This window comes from Mustela lutreola, chromosome 1 (genome assembly GCF_030435805.1).
Source record: "Mustela lutreola isolate mMusLut2 chromosome 1, mMusLut2.pri, whole genome shotgun sequence".
In the NCBI taxonomy this organism is placed as follows: domain Eukaryota; kingdom Metazoa; phylum Chordata; class Mammalia; order Carnivora; family Mustelidae; genus Mustela; species Mustela lutreola.
In genome coordinates this window covers 185,596,327-185,612,681 of record NC_081290.1, presented here as the reverse complement: position 1 = coordinate 185,612,681, position 16,355 = coordinate 185,596,327, and the positions used below count along the sequence as shown (strand labels likewise).

Here is a 16,355-nt window from a genome sequence, read left to right as displayed (position 1 = left end):
TTTCCTGTTCCCATGATTCTACTTGCTTTTGCATCTTCACTTAATTCTGCATCGGTAGTACACCTTGTCCGTAGTTATTTTTCTTAAACTTCGAAAAATAATTCTACCATGATTAATAAGATAAATATTTCTATTTAATTGCCATTTACAGTTTATATAGGTACCATTGTCGCTTGTGCTGTATGCATAAATATTTAAATAAATGCATTATAGTGTTACATTGGTGCATAGGAAAAAAATAATTCGAATGGAATGAATCTGTTTACACGGACGGGATTGGTGATGTGTTCCTGTGCTGTTCTGGAAAAATGATGTGTGTGCCAGCCTCGAGCAGTAAAGACAATGTAACTGCCTACATGGTACAGTTGTTCAAGTGACAGTTGCAGTCTTATTGAAACAACGAAGCTGTCCTTAACAGAAAACTATACTACTTCCTTTTTTTTTTTTTTTTTTTACTCTGAGAGTTTTATTCAAAGAATGTACAGTGGTCCCATGTACTCTTCTGCCATTTTCCTTAGTGTTAACATCTCGTGTACCTATAGCACAATATCAAACCCACCAAACTGACGATGGTCCAATTCACAGAGCTTACTCCGATTTCACCTGCACTCCTGTGTGTGTGTGTAGTATGTAGTTCTGTGTAGTTTCACCACACATAGATTCCTGTAGTTACCACCTTAATCAGGATACGGACTGTTCTAGCACCACAGCTGCTTTATGCTACCTCTATAATCACACACTTTTGCTTCCATTTTTTTATGATTTTTTTTTTTAAATTTAAGATTCTTTATTTATTTATTTGACAGACAGAGATCACAAGTAGGCAGAGAGGCAGGCAGAGAGCCCAATGTGGGGCTCGATCCCAGGACCCTGGGATCATGACCTGAGCTGAAGGCAGAGGCTTAACCCACTGAGCCACCCAGGCGCCCCTGCTTCCATTTAAAAAAAAAAAGATTTTGTTTATTTATTTTTAATTTGTTTGTTTAGAGAGAGAGCATGCAATCTGGGTAAGGGGCAGAGGGCGAGGGAGAGAGATGCAGGGCTCCATCTCACAACCCGAGATTGTGACCTGAGCAAAAATCTAGAGTCAGATGCTTAACTGACTGAGCCACCCAGGCTCCATTTTTAAACTGAAATTGAAATCGATTAAAAATTTAAAAAATTCAGTTCCTCAGTGCTCAGCAGCAAAATGTGGCCAGTGGCTGTGGAGGTGTAGACTTTAGACATTGTAAAGTTCTCAAGGCTCTGAGATAATATGCTTCACTTTCTTTCAAGGTTCTCATACCCTAAGGTCTTCCTTGGCGAATGCGAACTACGTTAAAAATAGCTTTCTCGGGGCGCCTGGGTGGCTCAGTGGGTTAAGCCGCTGCCTTCGGCTCAGGTCATGATCTCAGAGTCCTGGGATCGAGTCCCGCATCGGGCTCTCTGCTCGGCAGAGAGCCTGCTTCCCTCTCTCTCTCTCTGGCTGCCTCTCTGTCTACTTGTGATTTCTCTCTGTCAAATTAATAAATAAAATCTTTAAAAAAAAAAAAAAAATAGCTTGTCTCTTGGGGCCCCTAAATGGCCCAGTTGGTGATGTGTCTGCCTTCAGTTTGGGTCATGATCCCAGGTTCCTGGGATTGAGTCCCAGGTTAGTGGGGGTTGGGGGGAGTTTCTGCTCAGCGGGGAGTCTGCTTGTCCCTCTCCTCCCTTAAAAATGTGCTGGGGGAAAAAAAAAAACCCACCTTACTATATTGCAAAGAAGCATTGAAGTATTTTGTTTGCCAGGTTAGGTATTACACTGTAATATAAGATGTTTATTGATATTTTACTTAGGATAAACATGCAGATCCTAGGCAGAGATGACAGAGGATGTTTATTCATTATTAAAGAACTGGGATTTAATTCTAAATGAGTTTCAACTTGGCATACAGAACTTCTGAGTGCTTGTCATATAATCAGATCAGTAGATTAGCAGTAGATGATTACTGCATAATGTAGATGGCTTAATACTTCATTGTTGTAGAGTGCAGGCAGTAATACAGTGCAGACTCTTCAGCTGAGCACTGAAAATAAAGTAATTATTGTATGTCATGCTTTGTCCCACGCAAGTACTTGAGATAACTGTAGAATTGTCTGTGCTGTGTTCTTCCCCATCCTAAAATGAAAGAATTCTAGAAAACTAGGGAACTTGCGCATAATCTGAACTGTGAATGGCTTCTTGTTTTTAAAAGTTTTTCTTTTGATTCAGATTTACCTCTTGATACTGACCTAGAAAATGAAAAAACACCTAAGATCGTATTGGCTGAGATGCTTGGTGACGTGGTCTGGGAGGACTTGTCCGAGTGCCTCATTAAAAACTGTTTGGTTTATTCTATCCCAACTAACAGCAGCAAGTTACAGCAGTATGAGGAGGTGAGTGCAGACATGCCACAGAAGGTTATACGAGACTGTAGGTGCCTCTCAGTGTCTTGTTTTTCCTGGGAGACCTTTTGCTGTGTAGTGACATCTTTAAGGAAATTATTAATAGGGAGTGGAAGCAAATTCGCTGTTACTTCATTTCTCTCCTTGCTTTCTACCTTTTTATTGGGAAGAGTGTTTACTTTCTAAGTATATTTTTGTGAGTGAGCTACCTTTTGAAAAACCATTGTTCTTTTATACTCATCAACCATAGTAGTTACTATATGACATTTTACTTTTTTTGCTTTTTTTTTTTTTTTAACATTTCCTTGAAATAAGGAAATGTATTTCCTTGAAAAATAAGTGTATTTATTTTAGAGCTCGTCCCACTTTTACTCAGTAGATCAGAAGTTTATATTGAAGGTACTATTCCTAATTAACTTAGGGCTGAAAGAATGTCTAATATATGTATACCTTCAAGCTGCTGGTTTGCTGTAAAACTTAAATGACCAGCTGGTCCTTGTTATATTTTCTACATTGGATTTGAAATTTTAATACTGGAATAGACTGTGTGTATGTAATTCTTTTTTTTTTTTTCCTTTTTCCCATTTCTCTTTCTTTCTCAGATCATACAGTCTACTGAAGAATTTGAAAATGCCCTCAAGGAGATGAGGTTTTTAAAAGGAGATACTACCGATTTGCTGAAATATGCCCGTAACATCAATTCTCATTTTGCTAACAAGAAATGTCAGGATGTGATTGTGGCAGCCAGAAACCTAATGACCTCTGAAATTCACAACACTGTGAAGGTGCTGGGAGTTATCTTGTGTTCTGTTGTATTTAGGAAGGGGCATGCAGTTTTGAGACACATTTAGTAGAGTGAAAGAGCATGACAGTTGCTGAGGCACTGGGAGGTTATTCATCTTCCAGTAGTTAGTTCTCTCATCTTTCAAGTGGTCCTGATATCTGCGTCTTTTCTAGGATACCTGTGGGGCCCAGATGAGATAGTGTACATGAAAGCGTTGTGGACATTGAAAAGCCCATGTAAATATAAGAGATCCCTGTTGTTGAAATTAGACCATATATCAACCTATGTAGATTTTTCTCGATTTTATTACTTGCGTTTTTGGTACACAATTTTGGGACAGGTGTAATTTTTTAAAATTAATGAATTAATGAATTAATTATTTGAAAAAAGATTTTATTTATTTTTTTTGAGAAAGAGGGGAGCATGAGAGAGGGCATGAGAGGAAAGAGGTCAGCTGGAGGAGCAGACTCCCCACCGAGTAGAGAGCCCTATGTGGGACCTGATCCTAGGACGCCAGGACCATCACCCGAGACAAAGGCAGCCGCCCAACGAACTGAGCCACCCAGGCACCCCTGCAATTTTTTTTTTTTAAAGACTTTATTTATTTATTCATGAGAGAGGCAGAGGGAGAAGCAGGCTCCTGAAGAAGCAGGGAGCCTTATGTGGGACTAGATCCCAAGACCCCAGGATCATGACCTGAACCATCCAGGTGCCCTGATTGGGTTTTGTTATGTCCAGAGATTATACCGTGTTGTGAAAGTGTTGAGTTCATGTCTTTGGCTAACAGAGGCACTAGTTTTGTAGTCAAAGTAATAAAACAAAAAAGATAATCATTGTAGGCTTTCAGCAATTATCTGCAAAGTCAGTGGGCTCTTTAATTTGCATGAAAGGTAATTTACTCCTTTGACCTTAGGTAAGTCTGTGTATTTTCTTTTCTGGGTTGTTTGTTTTGTTTTGTTTTGTGTATATAAAATATCTGATAAATGTAAGGTGTTACTTAGATTAAAGTAAAACAGACGAAGGTAGTCCCTGAATAGAAAATTCCTCAGCCATTTTCTCTCCTGTCACAGGACTAGGCTTTTTTCCTTCTCTCCCTTCTTTTGCGATCCTCCCTTTTTCTTGGGGGTCCCCTGTTACAGTGTCCACCCAGCAAAGCAGTTCATTAGCCCTTTGAGATGCACAGATTTTAAAACATTTTGAGGTATTTTGGATTATTAAGGAGCTATAGGCCACTCAGTGCCAGCAGCTGTGCTGTGGGGTTTTATTTATTTTTACATAAATACTCCTTGATTATGTAATTCTCCTGCACAAAATCCGTTTAGAAAAAGACCCAGTAGCCTGACTGTAGCCTGTAAAGCCTTATAGGATTTGTCCTGCCATTCCCTCTCTGACCCGCTCTGCTATTACATTCTTCAGCTACAGGCTGCAGACGTGCTGGCCTCATTGCTGTTCTCCGAATTTGCTCGGCACACCTGGTTGCAGAACCTTTGAGTCTCTTGTCCCCTCTGCTTGGTACATTTTTACTACAGATACCTGGATGACTTGTTCCCTTTTCTGGCAACTCCTTTTAAAATTGTGACCTCCCCCAATCCTGTACTGTTTTCTCCTTGCTTTATTTTTCTTCATATTTCTTATTATCAACAAACATACCCAATGAATTACTTATTGTTTCTTTCTCTTTAGAGAATAAACTCCATGTGGGGCTTCCCCCCCACTCCGCCCCGCCACCCTTTTGACTACTGTTCTATCTCCAGCACCAAGAAAATACCTGTACATAATACTGTAAACTTAGTACTGAGTAAACATTTGGTAAATGAATTAATGTATTTCTCACTTTCCTGTCCCATAACTTCTTGATATAAATAGGATCGTTACTGAATTGCTCTGTGACCCTGGGCTAAATCTTTAACCTTGCTGGACCTCATTTTCCTTTCTGTAATGTGACAGAATGGAACTAGGTAATCTCTGAGCTCCCTACTCAGCTAGCTCTGACATTTTTTAAGACTGTATTTTCCTCAAGAGCTCAAATCCCAACAGTAGCTTGCACTAGGTCAGGTTTCTCAGTAGTGACACTGTGGACATTTGGGACCAGGTAGTTCTTTGTTGTTTGCGGCCCTTTTGCAAGATGCTTAGTTGTATCCCTGATCTTTACCTACTAGATGCCAGTAGCACCTCTCCCAGTTGTGACAACCAAATATGTTTCCAGACATTGTCACATGTCCCCCAGAGGGCAAAATTGTCCCTAATTGAGAACCACTGCTCTAGATTCAATCCTGGTTCTTTCTCTTGGCGTTTAAGCCCCGGGTTAGATCTTCTAAACTGCTCAACTTTGAAAAGCTCCGTTTCCTTTTTCTGAAAGCCATTTTCAATTTAATTGCCTTTAATGGTTTTCATCTAAATTCTCTCTAAACAATTCCCGTTATATACCCACTCTTTTCCCAAAAGATCTAAAACTACTTTTTGTTGTTTTGACATTTTAACTGTCCAGATCTTATATTCTTCCATCGTGGTTCCTTCAGCTTCCCCAAGAAGTCACTTCACTGGGTCGTGTGTATTTTGGGCCCACTATTTTTCAGACAGACATTAGTGTTTTTTTAATCATCTCTCTAATTACATTTTTTCTTCTCTCTATCTTTGCCATAAATTTGACTGCCAGCTCCCAGACATTTATATTCTCATTTAAACTCCTTAATAGCCCTTTGAAATGGGTATTATTATATTATTTTGTAGATCAGGAAGGCAAATTTGGTGACATAAACATTTTTATTAGACCTGGAGCTTTTTCTCTTAGCGGCTTGTGGAGAAGGTCAGCATGTACAGAGCAGACCTGCTGCTCCGCCTGCTTGGTTGCTTTGGTTTTCGGCCCCTCTGGCATCTTGGGAAAACAAGGTTTGAAGACCATTACTGTAGCACAGTTTCTTCATTTTACGATGAGAAAATTGAGGTCCAGAGAGGTTAAATGACTTTGTTAAAAGTCAAGGTAAATATCACTGATGTTTCCAGGCTAGCAGCCTAGTGTTCTTTCAGTAGGTTTTGATAAGTGTAGGAATTTTCTTTTCTTTTCTTTCTTTTTTTAAAGATTTTATGTATGTATTTATTTATTTGCCAAAGGGAGAGAGTGTGACACATGCACAAGCAGGGCAAGTGTCAGGCAGAAAGAGAGGGAGAAGCAGGCTTCCTGCTGAGCAGGGAGCCCGATGTGGGGCCTGATCCCAGGACCCTGAGATCATGACCTGAGCCGAAGGCAGACACTTAACTGACTGAGCCACCCAGGTGCCCTGGAGTTTTCATTCTGTATAAATGTTAGGAAAGCTTTTTTGGTTTTAGTTTGAAGTTCTGTTTTGTTTAGTAGAGGTAACCTGAATGGGTTATTTCTTAGACTAAGCCAATACATCTTACTGATGGTGAATAATTTAATGACAACAGAACACAAAACTAGACTGGTCTTCAGTAATTAGGTGTCTAGTCTGAGAAAGATGATTTTTGAAGGTCCTTTCATTTGCCTGAAATCTTGGGCCAATTTTATAGCTTTGCTCTTTCCAACAGTATGAAGAGTACAAAGAAGAAATGGAAGAATGGTACAGTAAAGGGGATTCTTGGTTTCTTAGGATATGCTCTCACCCAAGATCAAGCAGTTGTCAAAATAATTTTCATATTTATTCAAATCTTTTGATTACACTGTAGAGCCAAAACTTGATCATCATGCACGTCCACCAGTATCTTAACTCCTGTCAGCTTGCATTTGAATTATTCTGAGGACAATACATCTCCTCTGTTTTATGTTTGAATCTTAGATTACTCCTGATTCTAAGGTAAGTGTGCCGGACTTGCCCTGTCCTGAGGAGGATGAGAAGCCAGAAGTACAGAAAATGTCCACAACTCAGTACAACGAGGTGGTGAATTTAGAGCCTGAAAATACATTGGACCAACATTCCTTCTCTTTGCCCACGTGCCGCATCAGTGAATCTGTGAAGCAGTTAATGGAACTTGCCTATCAGACTTTACTAGAGGCAATAACCAGCAGTGATCAGTGGTAAGAGTTCTGAAAATGGCAGTGACGTGGTGATATGCACATCTAAACTAGGACATTTATTGAGAAAATTAGTGGAATTCTTTGGGTTTTCTTATCCCATTAGTTAGTATTTTTTTTCCCTAGAGAAACAATGTAGCAGATAGATCTATATCGATAATTCACTTTTATCTGCAATAACATGTACTTCTCAGAGCATATATTAGAAATGGAAGCATGTGTATGGATGAACGAATGGAGTTTCTTTGACATTAAATACGTTAATCACTTTTTTACAAAAAGCTCTTTTAATTTTTGTTTAATTTCTACTTTTTATAGGGGTTGAATGATGTTATATGAAGAAGCACTTGTAAAGAACTTAGAATACTTCCGGGACAATGATCAGTACTCCAGTATTCATTTTATTACTGGTGGCCGTGGTAATAGTGGTTGTTACACCATCTGCTGCAGCCTGCCCTGGCCTTTTAGCTTAGCATTCATTTTACGTTTTGAAATCCAGTCCCTAATTATAATTATTTTACATTTTTGTTTTTGACGCAGTAATGGTTGGTTGGAAGGCCAAAGGTAGAAGGAAAAGCATAGAATGTTCTGAAGATCGGATTTTATCATTTCAAGATAATGATTTCTCTTAATTTATCCTGTATTCAGGGTACCTCTGGCTCTAGTCCACATTTTGTTTTCAACCTCTCTGCTTCATGAGCTCCTCTCCTACTCCTAGACAAAATTGAGGAGAAGATGCCAGGCTGGAGCCCAGGCTGTAGAGTCGACTGACAAAAGCCCCTTTAGTTTGAGTCTGTGGGTAGCGGTTCTTTACTTCTTGTCCTCACAGGAAAGAACTTTCCCAGTTAGGGCCTGACTCAACTACATTGCCTCTCAGGTTGGCTTCCAGAGTTTTTGTTTTTATCTCCCCGTGCAAACAAACCCTTTTATTTTATTCTGCTCTAGAAAGAACATGTTTACTAAGATACTTCCATGACTTCAGGGAATTGTTGTGTTCATAAGCCCATCTAGTTTTAAATATAAGGAGGAAGAACAAACATGTAGAAAAGTATATATTCCTTAAAGAAAAAAAAAAATATATATATAATATATATATTCCTTTGGCAAAATAAATTTAGGGGTAACTCTTATTTCACCTGAAACATACTAGACCAGAAGTTAGAGAGGCAAGGCATTATTTCCTCAATTTTTTGATAACAGAACACTGAACAGTAGTTTTTATACTGCATATCTATATGCATTCTTTCCTCCAAAAGAAATAGTTTTAAATAGGACAAGCAGAAACACAACTACATTATGACTCACTTCCCCATTACCAAACCTTGAATAGCAACAAGTGCTCCAAAGTAAAATGAAATAGTAATCAAGTAATAACAGTGTTTCAAGATATAGTAACCGTGGCTTGTTTTTCTAAATATTTGTGGAATTCCTGTTACTTATTCAAGGTATACAGTTTAAGATAGTCTTATGTGGAATAAGCTGTGTAAACCTAATATATGTTCTAAGTGCATTTTAATAATAATCTTGAGGTGTTCCAAGGCCAGATTTAAAGGGCAAGAAATTTTGAGGTTAGAGTCTATCCTAGAAATGTTGATTCATCTCCTTGCATTGGGGTAAGGAAGAGAAAAGGTGAAAGCTGAAAGTCAGACTGATTCTAAAAGAACCAAGTGAATGCCTTTATTGATACCTTGCCCTTTGCAGAGTGTGTCAGTGAGAGCGTGACATTTGCTTGAGGCTTAGCTCCATTTGTTACTGAAGGGATACTCTGGGTACTGGCAGAATGCAAATTGATAATGGGAAAGAGGCTTTGGGTTAATGCTGCTATTCTGAAAATTATTAATAGATCTAGGTTTTTTGAACTGCGATCTAGTTAGTAAATACTGGTTGAGAATATATTTCCATCTAGATTAAGGGTGTTTTCAGCAGTGACCAGGGCAGGTGTTCTCTTGAACTGTTGTTTTGGTTGATGACTAATGTGCACTTAGTTTGACCTTTTTTTCTCATTGCCAGTATCCTTATGTATTCCTGTTGAAACTTTTTTTCCTCCAGTGCTGTTCAACTTTTCTACTCAGTGAGGAATATCTTCCATTTGTTCCATGATGTCGTGCCAACATACCATAAGTAAGTGCCACTGTGTCTGATTTCTCTATGGTTCTGTATATCTGAGGCGTAAGTGGGGTTAAAGCCAGTAATTGTATGTTCCCACCAAAAATATTTTGGTTACTAAAATTCAGAATGAAACGCAATAAACCATTTAAAAAATCATGTTGGGAGAATATTGGTTATTTACTCAAGTCTAAACATCTGTATATTTAAAACTTTCCCAAGTGGCTCTGGTCTGTAGCCAATTTGAAAACTAGTGATTTAGAAGAGTTTTAGTGCTTCATTGTCTAAGTGAAAAAGGAATTTGGCAGAAGGGCAGCAAGTCTCTACTTGCTCTGACTGGTCAGCGTTGGGTTTGAGGGGAATGACTGGGTACAGCTCTGCTTGGTTTACATACAGAGTCAGCACAGGTCAACATCTGGGTTCCCTTGCTCCTTCTTTCCTGTTAATTACAGGGGTAGGATTATAGGATCAGGCTGCACTCGGGCAGAATAGTTTCCTTCTGACTGACTGGGGTGGGAGTGATGAGACTGGACCTTGTCTCAGCCTTGGTAACCTGTGATTTCTTTCTCTTTCTCCCCCTCCTCCTGGCCTAGGGAGAATCTTCAAAAACTGCCCCAGTTGGCCGCTATTCACCACAACAACTGTATGTACATTGCTCACCACCTGCTGACGCTTGGGCATCAGTTCAGATCGCGTTTTGCCCCCATTCTTTGTGATGGCACCACGACCTTTGTGGATCTCGTACCTGGCTTCAGGAGACTTGGTAACGATACCTTCATTTTAGGAAAACAGAGTGATCATGCAGCTTCTCAGCCTAGTGTCTTTGTAACTTATGAATGAGGCAGCTAGAAATTAGGTGGTGGTCCTGAGCTATATTGGAAATGGGAGAGCATTTAGTTTGCAACTGTTCCCGGTTATTTAATTTTATAAAGTGAATGCAGTCTTTGTGGAAATATTACTTTTTATGACATGATTTCATGGTACATTAGAGATCCAGGCTGCATGGCTGGTGTGCAGTGAATTCACCAAATCAAAGTCATGTCAGTAGAATGACACATAATGAGATTTGGATTGTGATAATTCTGTTAGCATTGTCGGTAAGTGCTTACTAATGTCACTGCTTGTTCTTTTGCAAAACCTCAAGATAGCTCTCTGCCCTTCTACCTAGGTTTACTTGGCATTATTAAAAATCAAAAGAAATGAAATGTGGAATAAATCAATATGTTTACTATAACGATATTCTAAGAAAAGCAGGGACTGTATATGATTCACTTAGCTTTTTACTTCCTGATTTCTAACTTAGGTGGTATAGATCTATTAGAAAAATGAGTAGCTGCTTCTTTGGAATAACTAATATTTCTTATCTGACCCTGGACAGACTACTGGGAAAGACTTACTATCTGGAGAGTGGGTTCGGAGGGACTGGCTAATGTATTAGAAGTGATTATTTTTAGTAACCTTATAGCAGCTTTATGATGTCATCAGGCAAGCAGTTGTTTTCGAATAAGCAGAATTATGGATGATTCATGCTTGTCTCTCTTCCTCCACCCTGGAGTTCTAGTATGCAACGGAACAACTTTTAGAATTCTTTCTTCTATTTCTGCACCATAGGGACAGAGTGTTTTTTGGGTCAAATGAGGGCACAGAAAGGAGAACTTCTGGAAAGACTGTCAAGTGCTAGAAACTTTTCCAACATGGACGATGAAGAGAATTACTCTGCAGCAAGTAAAGCAGTCCGGCAGGTGGGCAGCTGCTGTTAGCTGTGGGATTTGTACTTTTCCACTAGATAATTCCCCCTCGTGTTTTACACAGCAAAGAATGCACAGTAGGTAGCTCAGTTGATTCTCTATAACGCCCATGGGAAGATAGGGGTACTTTTATAGTCATGCTTACAATCTTTCCCTTTCCTTATCCCACCAAGCCAATAGGAAGCTATCTTTCTTTTTGTCCATCCAATAAACATGACTAGTTATTAATAAGTGTCCTAGCAAGGTTTTGATCCACAAATTTGAGTTTGGGAAATCTGAAATAATAGCTTTTACCTCAGTGCCCCTCTCTCTCCTACATGATTTGTCATTGTCTTTTTATTTATTTATTTATTTATTTTGAGCACATGGTTTTTGTTTATTTATTGTTTATTGAAGTGAAAGCTAATACACACTATTATATTGGCTTCAGGCATACAATGTAGTAAGTCCACAATCCTGTCCATTTGTCAGTGCGTCTGGTTTATCTTGCAGTGGTTTTCCCATCCTTGGGATAAGTCTCTTTTTCATCTGGCAGGGGTATCACTGGGGTGACATCTTCAAAAGAAGCTTGTTATTTTGATGACTTTACCTCCCCTTCCTATGATGCCTCTTTCCCCATATCCATGTGCTGAGTGTGAATGTGCAGAATGGAGTTGGCACCCGTCTCTTTTTTGGGTCAGCAGCTGTACTCTTCTGACAGGTACTACACCAGCTGAAGAGACTTGGAATCGTGTGGCAGGATGTCCTGCCGGTGAATATATACTGCAAGGCCATGGGGACTTTACTCAATACAGCAATTTCTGAGATCATCGGCAGAATCACTGTTCTAGAGGTAAGGGCCGTTAGATGCTCGCCAGACTTGAGAGGGCGGTCCTTGTCTCAGAGTGTCATTTTACTAAGAAAATGATGTTGAAATCTCATTTCTAGTCAACACAGATGGTAGAAGAGATTGCTCATGTTTTAACATCTAACTCATTATACTGTTATTTTTTTCAGTTCCATCTTAATTCTGTTTTGCTAGAGACTTGCTAAGTTCTATCTTTTATACTTATATAAGGAAGTAGGATTTACTGCTTCTCCCTTTAGCATAGTGTGAATTATGAATGAGAAGGCTGGAAACTGTGTAGTCCTTAGATGTGTTATAAAGTGTGAAGTCATATATTTATTTAATTTGCAAGTGAACTAAATGATTTGGTAAAGTGAGATGCGGCCTGGTGCCGATACCACTTTTCAGCACACTCTTGCCGTTGGGATTACATATGTGAACCTAGATGCAGGTTGCCTGGACTCTGCCGGCTGATGTCTCTACAGCATAGATTGGCCAAATCCTCGTTTATAAAAATATCCCCGCTTTTCAGCAAGCCGTGCCACATTTCTGCCAGAGAAATGGGCTTCTTCGTGTAGGCATACTAACTTATTGACATTCTGTTGAAACACACTTTGTGTCATTCTTGCGTGAGGAGTACTGTCAGAGAGCCGATGATATCTCATGTCTGCTAAGGTGTGCTTAGGTGCTTGGAAAACGAATTGCTGTATCTGACCCTTGGACAGCATGCACCAAAGATTTTCCTGACGGCTAAGCTGGCCCAATTCTCTTCTTTTGTGTTCCCTCTTGGCAAAACCAGGACATCTCTACTGAAGATGCTGATAGATTGTATTCCTTATGCAAAACAGTGATGGATGAAGGACCCCAAGTATTTGCACCTCTGTCTGAAGAAAGCAAGAACAAGAAATACCAAGAAGAGGTTCCAGTCTTTGTGCCAAAGTGGATGCCATTTAAGGAATTGATGATGATGTTACAAGCCAGCCTGCAAGAAATTGGGGATCGGTGGGTATAACCCTTTTATAGAGGGTTATCTCTCTCTCTCTCTCTGTGTCTGTTTGTCTCTCCAAAGATAGTTACAAAGTAGTGGTGCCATTGATAGCAGTGCTCTTCTCCGTTTCTTGATTTTGCTCAGGAAAGTTTCATATTGAGTCACAGCAGTTGGGGCCTTTGCATGATCTGTAATAGTGTAGATCTCATTACCACTTTCTCCTGTTTGATAACATAAAGACTTCTTGTTTCATATTACTTTGGTCTTGAACATATTCTGGCAGGCTGTGCCAATAATCTTGCATTTTTAAGAAGGACAACCTTCTGACACCTGGGTGGAAATTGTTGCCCATTTTAACCAACAGTGGATACGTTTTATTTAAAAAAAATTTTTTTTACGGTTTTATTTATTTGACTGAAAGAGACATAGTAAGAGAGGGAACGCAAGTAGGGGGAGTGGGAGAGGGTGAAGCAGGACCCTGGGATCATGACCTGAGCTGAAGGCAGAGGCTTAACGATGGAGCCCCCAGGTGCCCCAAGTAGATACATTGTAAGATTGACTTTGATTTGTTAAAAGTGAAGTGACTTTTGTTTGAATGGAATATTCAGCATCAAACCACAGTTTGATCGATCAGCAGTTCTTCTGCAGGGAGTACAGTGGCTTTAGAGATTAAGCATCATACACATAGAGAAGATTCATCTTTTCTGAAATAAAGTGGATGGTGTTTTTCCCCGACATCAGAGACCATCTGTTAACATTGCTGTGAGCAGTAAATACATGCTTTATTGTATCATACTTGGTGTGCGGAGGTCACTGATGCTGCACAGAGGAGGATAGATATGGGTTAGTTATACATTTGTGGGTGCTTTTATTATTGTCTTGGTAAATTATTGATGAGTATGCGTACTTTACATAGGGAGCTCCCTGAGTCGGCCTTCAGGTCCATCTCCATCCTCAGAGCTACCTGGTTTTAGCCTGGTTACTAGTTCATTTACTAGTTCATTACGGATGCACCACTGTATCAGACCAGTCATCCCGATGTGCCTGAGCTATTCTCAGTGTATACTGTCTGTCCTAAAACTGGGAAAATGAGATTTCTATACTAACTATACTATCTATACTACCTTAGTATAAAATTTGATTTATTTATTTGTTATTTACAAGTCCTTCGTAGGTAATGTCTTTAGGTAAGACTCCAGAGGGCAGCAGATAAGAAATTTTCTTTCTGCTGTTAACCCTCCTGCAGCCCAATAATCATTAATACTTTGTTGTGAGAAGAAGTACTGGTATATCTTAGCTTCGTATTTTCTCCCTAGGAAGAATTTTTCTCCTAGAGATTTCACTTAAACCTAAGAATGGTAACTAATTGGGTAATTTTTTTCTGAGGAAACTACCTGCAGTTATATAGTTTAAATCTTTTAATATTATAAAATATATATATGAAATATATGTATGTATACATTTAAATATTTTAATATTATGAAATTTACATATATGTAAACATATTTACAATCTAAAGGAAACAAGTAAAATGTTTGTGTTCTTATTACCTAATTTAAGAAAAATATTACCAGTACCGTGAAGGCTCCTATGTGCCCCTCTCCAGACATTTCTTCCCATAGGCAGCCACTATCTTGAATTTTACTTACTTCTTTTCCTTTCTTTAGAGTTTTGCCACATTTGCACATATCCCTGAACAATAGAGTTTAGTCTTGCTTTCTATAAACGGAGTCTTCCATAACTTGCTGCTTGTGTTCAATATTCTGTTTTTGAAATTCACGAGAGTATGCAGAGCTGTAGTTTGTGTTCACTGCTGTATCAGATTCTATTGTACAGATATTTCGTTGTTTATTTATCCTATTGCTTCATAGTTTCCCTGGTATTTGGTATTATCAGGCTCTAAAATTTTTGTTAGTGTGAAATGGTAGTTCATTGTCATTGTAATTTAAATTTCCCTAAATTCTAATGATATTGGGCATCTTTTTATTGATCATTTGTTTTTCTTCTATTGTAAAATGCCTGTTCATGATTTTTGCCCTTTATTCTATAGGATTGTTTGTGATTTCCTTGTTGATTCAGGGAAGTTTGCTATGTATTTTTTATACCAGTCCTTTGTTGGTTAAAGTTTGTTGCCTGTGGCTCATTTTTAAAAATAGTTACCGATCCCAAGATTCTATTTAACCCTATGAGGATGTGGCCATATTTCTCAAGTTCAAGCAAGACTTAGTGAATATAGAATAAGGGGGGACAGTGTTATCTTCCTAACCTCATCTCTTCATCTAACTGTGCTGATACCAAAATAACTCAGAGAAGCAAAAGTTACAGAGATTTGGTGGTAGAGCCATCAAGAGGGGGAAGGATGCCAGGATCTGTTTTACTTCCATTTAAGACAAATGAGCATTTGGGTATAAATAAGCAGTTTTAAAATCTTGCTTATACAGAGACATAAGAGGAAATAGAATTTTATCTTTTATTTTGCAGGTGGGCAGATGGAAAAGGGCCCTTGGCAGCTGCATTCTCTTCCAGTGAAGTAAGAGCTTTAATTCGTGCCTTGTTCCAGAACACAGAAAGAAGAGCAGCTGCCCTTGCTAAGATTAAATAGCTGCGTCTTCCTAAGAAAGCCATGTCTTGACTGTGTGGATTCCTCTCTTGGTGTAATTACTATTTTAAAGACTTCTTGGAATCGTCCATTAGTTTCGGTGAACCAGGATATCATGGAAGTCTGATTTCACCCAAGAACGCCTTACCTTCTGGCTTGTATGAGGCTTTGTTAAAGAACTGGACGTTAATATAAACTGTCAAGTGACGCACCTCAATTGGTTGACTTTTTAGCCATCCTCCCTTGATAAGAAACTGTCGGATAGCATTATTTCATGTCGCTTCCGGGCCTTCTGGGAACTGTATCCATTGTAGATGTAGACCCTGGCCTCCGATCGAGGAATCCTAGGGATTCCAAGAGTCAGGGTGAAGAATTTGTGTGCAGATGGGAGGTATATTTTGGGGGCTAGGGGAGCCATATCTGTCCTTGCCAGAATTAAGAAGACTTCCTTTAATATTTCTTTCCAATAAATAATGCTTTTCAGAGTTAAGGGTGACTGTCTTTAATAACATAGGAGCTTTGACAAAAGAGACCAATGAGTTTTCTGGTCTTTTGTACCATTCTCTCTGTTGACATTCATGATTCTCACAGAGGACTTAATTGCATCTTCTTTCTTCAATTGTCTGGTAATTTGTAGGAGTCTTAGGACTTCCTTTCAGTTTACATTTTTGACATTTTTTCTATTTCAACTAAATTCTGTTTTTTTTTGGTTGGAAATCTTTTTTCACCTTTTCTTAAACTCCACTGTTTCAGTACCTTATCAAATGGCCAAGGTTTTAAATTGGTCACATTCCTTTGTCACATAATATATGCCCTGAGATACTAACTCTGGGCTCCGTAGCCTAATCCTTGATTTGCTGAAATGGGCAAT

The 16,355-nt window shown here is 38.9% G+C and overlaps 1 protein-coding gene across 1 annotated transcript in view; it reads left to right on the top strand.

Annotated features, from left to right (window-relative positions):
* Positions 1-15,974, top strand: part of ZW10 (zw10 kinetochore protein) — a 32,185-nt gene extending 16,211 nt beyond the window's left edge. Inside the window, exons 8-16 of the mRNA XM_059181094.1 lie at positions 2,231-2,394; positions 3,006-3,188; positions 6,982-7,220; positions 9,267-9,338; positions 9,917-10,086; positions 10,935-11,065; positions 11,772-11,903; positions 12,697-12,899; positions 15,367-15,974. Coding sequence (XP_059037077.1) covers positions 2,231-2,394; positions 3,006-3,188; positions 6,982-7,220; positions 9,267-9,338; positions 9,917-10,086; positions 10,935-11,065; positions 11,772-11,903; positions 12,697-12,899; positions 15,367-15,487 — 1,415 coding nt within the window. The 3' untranslated portion in view covers positions 15,488-15,974. The remainder of the gene's footprint in view (positions 1-2,230; positions 2,395-3,005; positions 3,189-6,981; positions 7,221-9,266; positions 9,339-9,916; positions 10,087-10,934; positions 11,066-11,771; positions 11,904-12,696; positions 12,900-15,366) is intronic.
* The last annotated feature ends 381 nt before the right edge of the window (positions 15,975-16,355 follow it).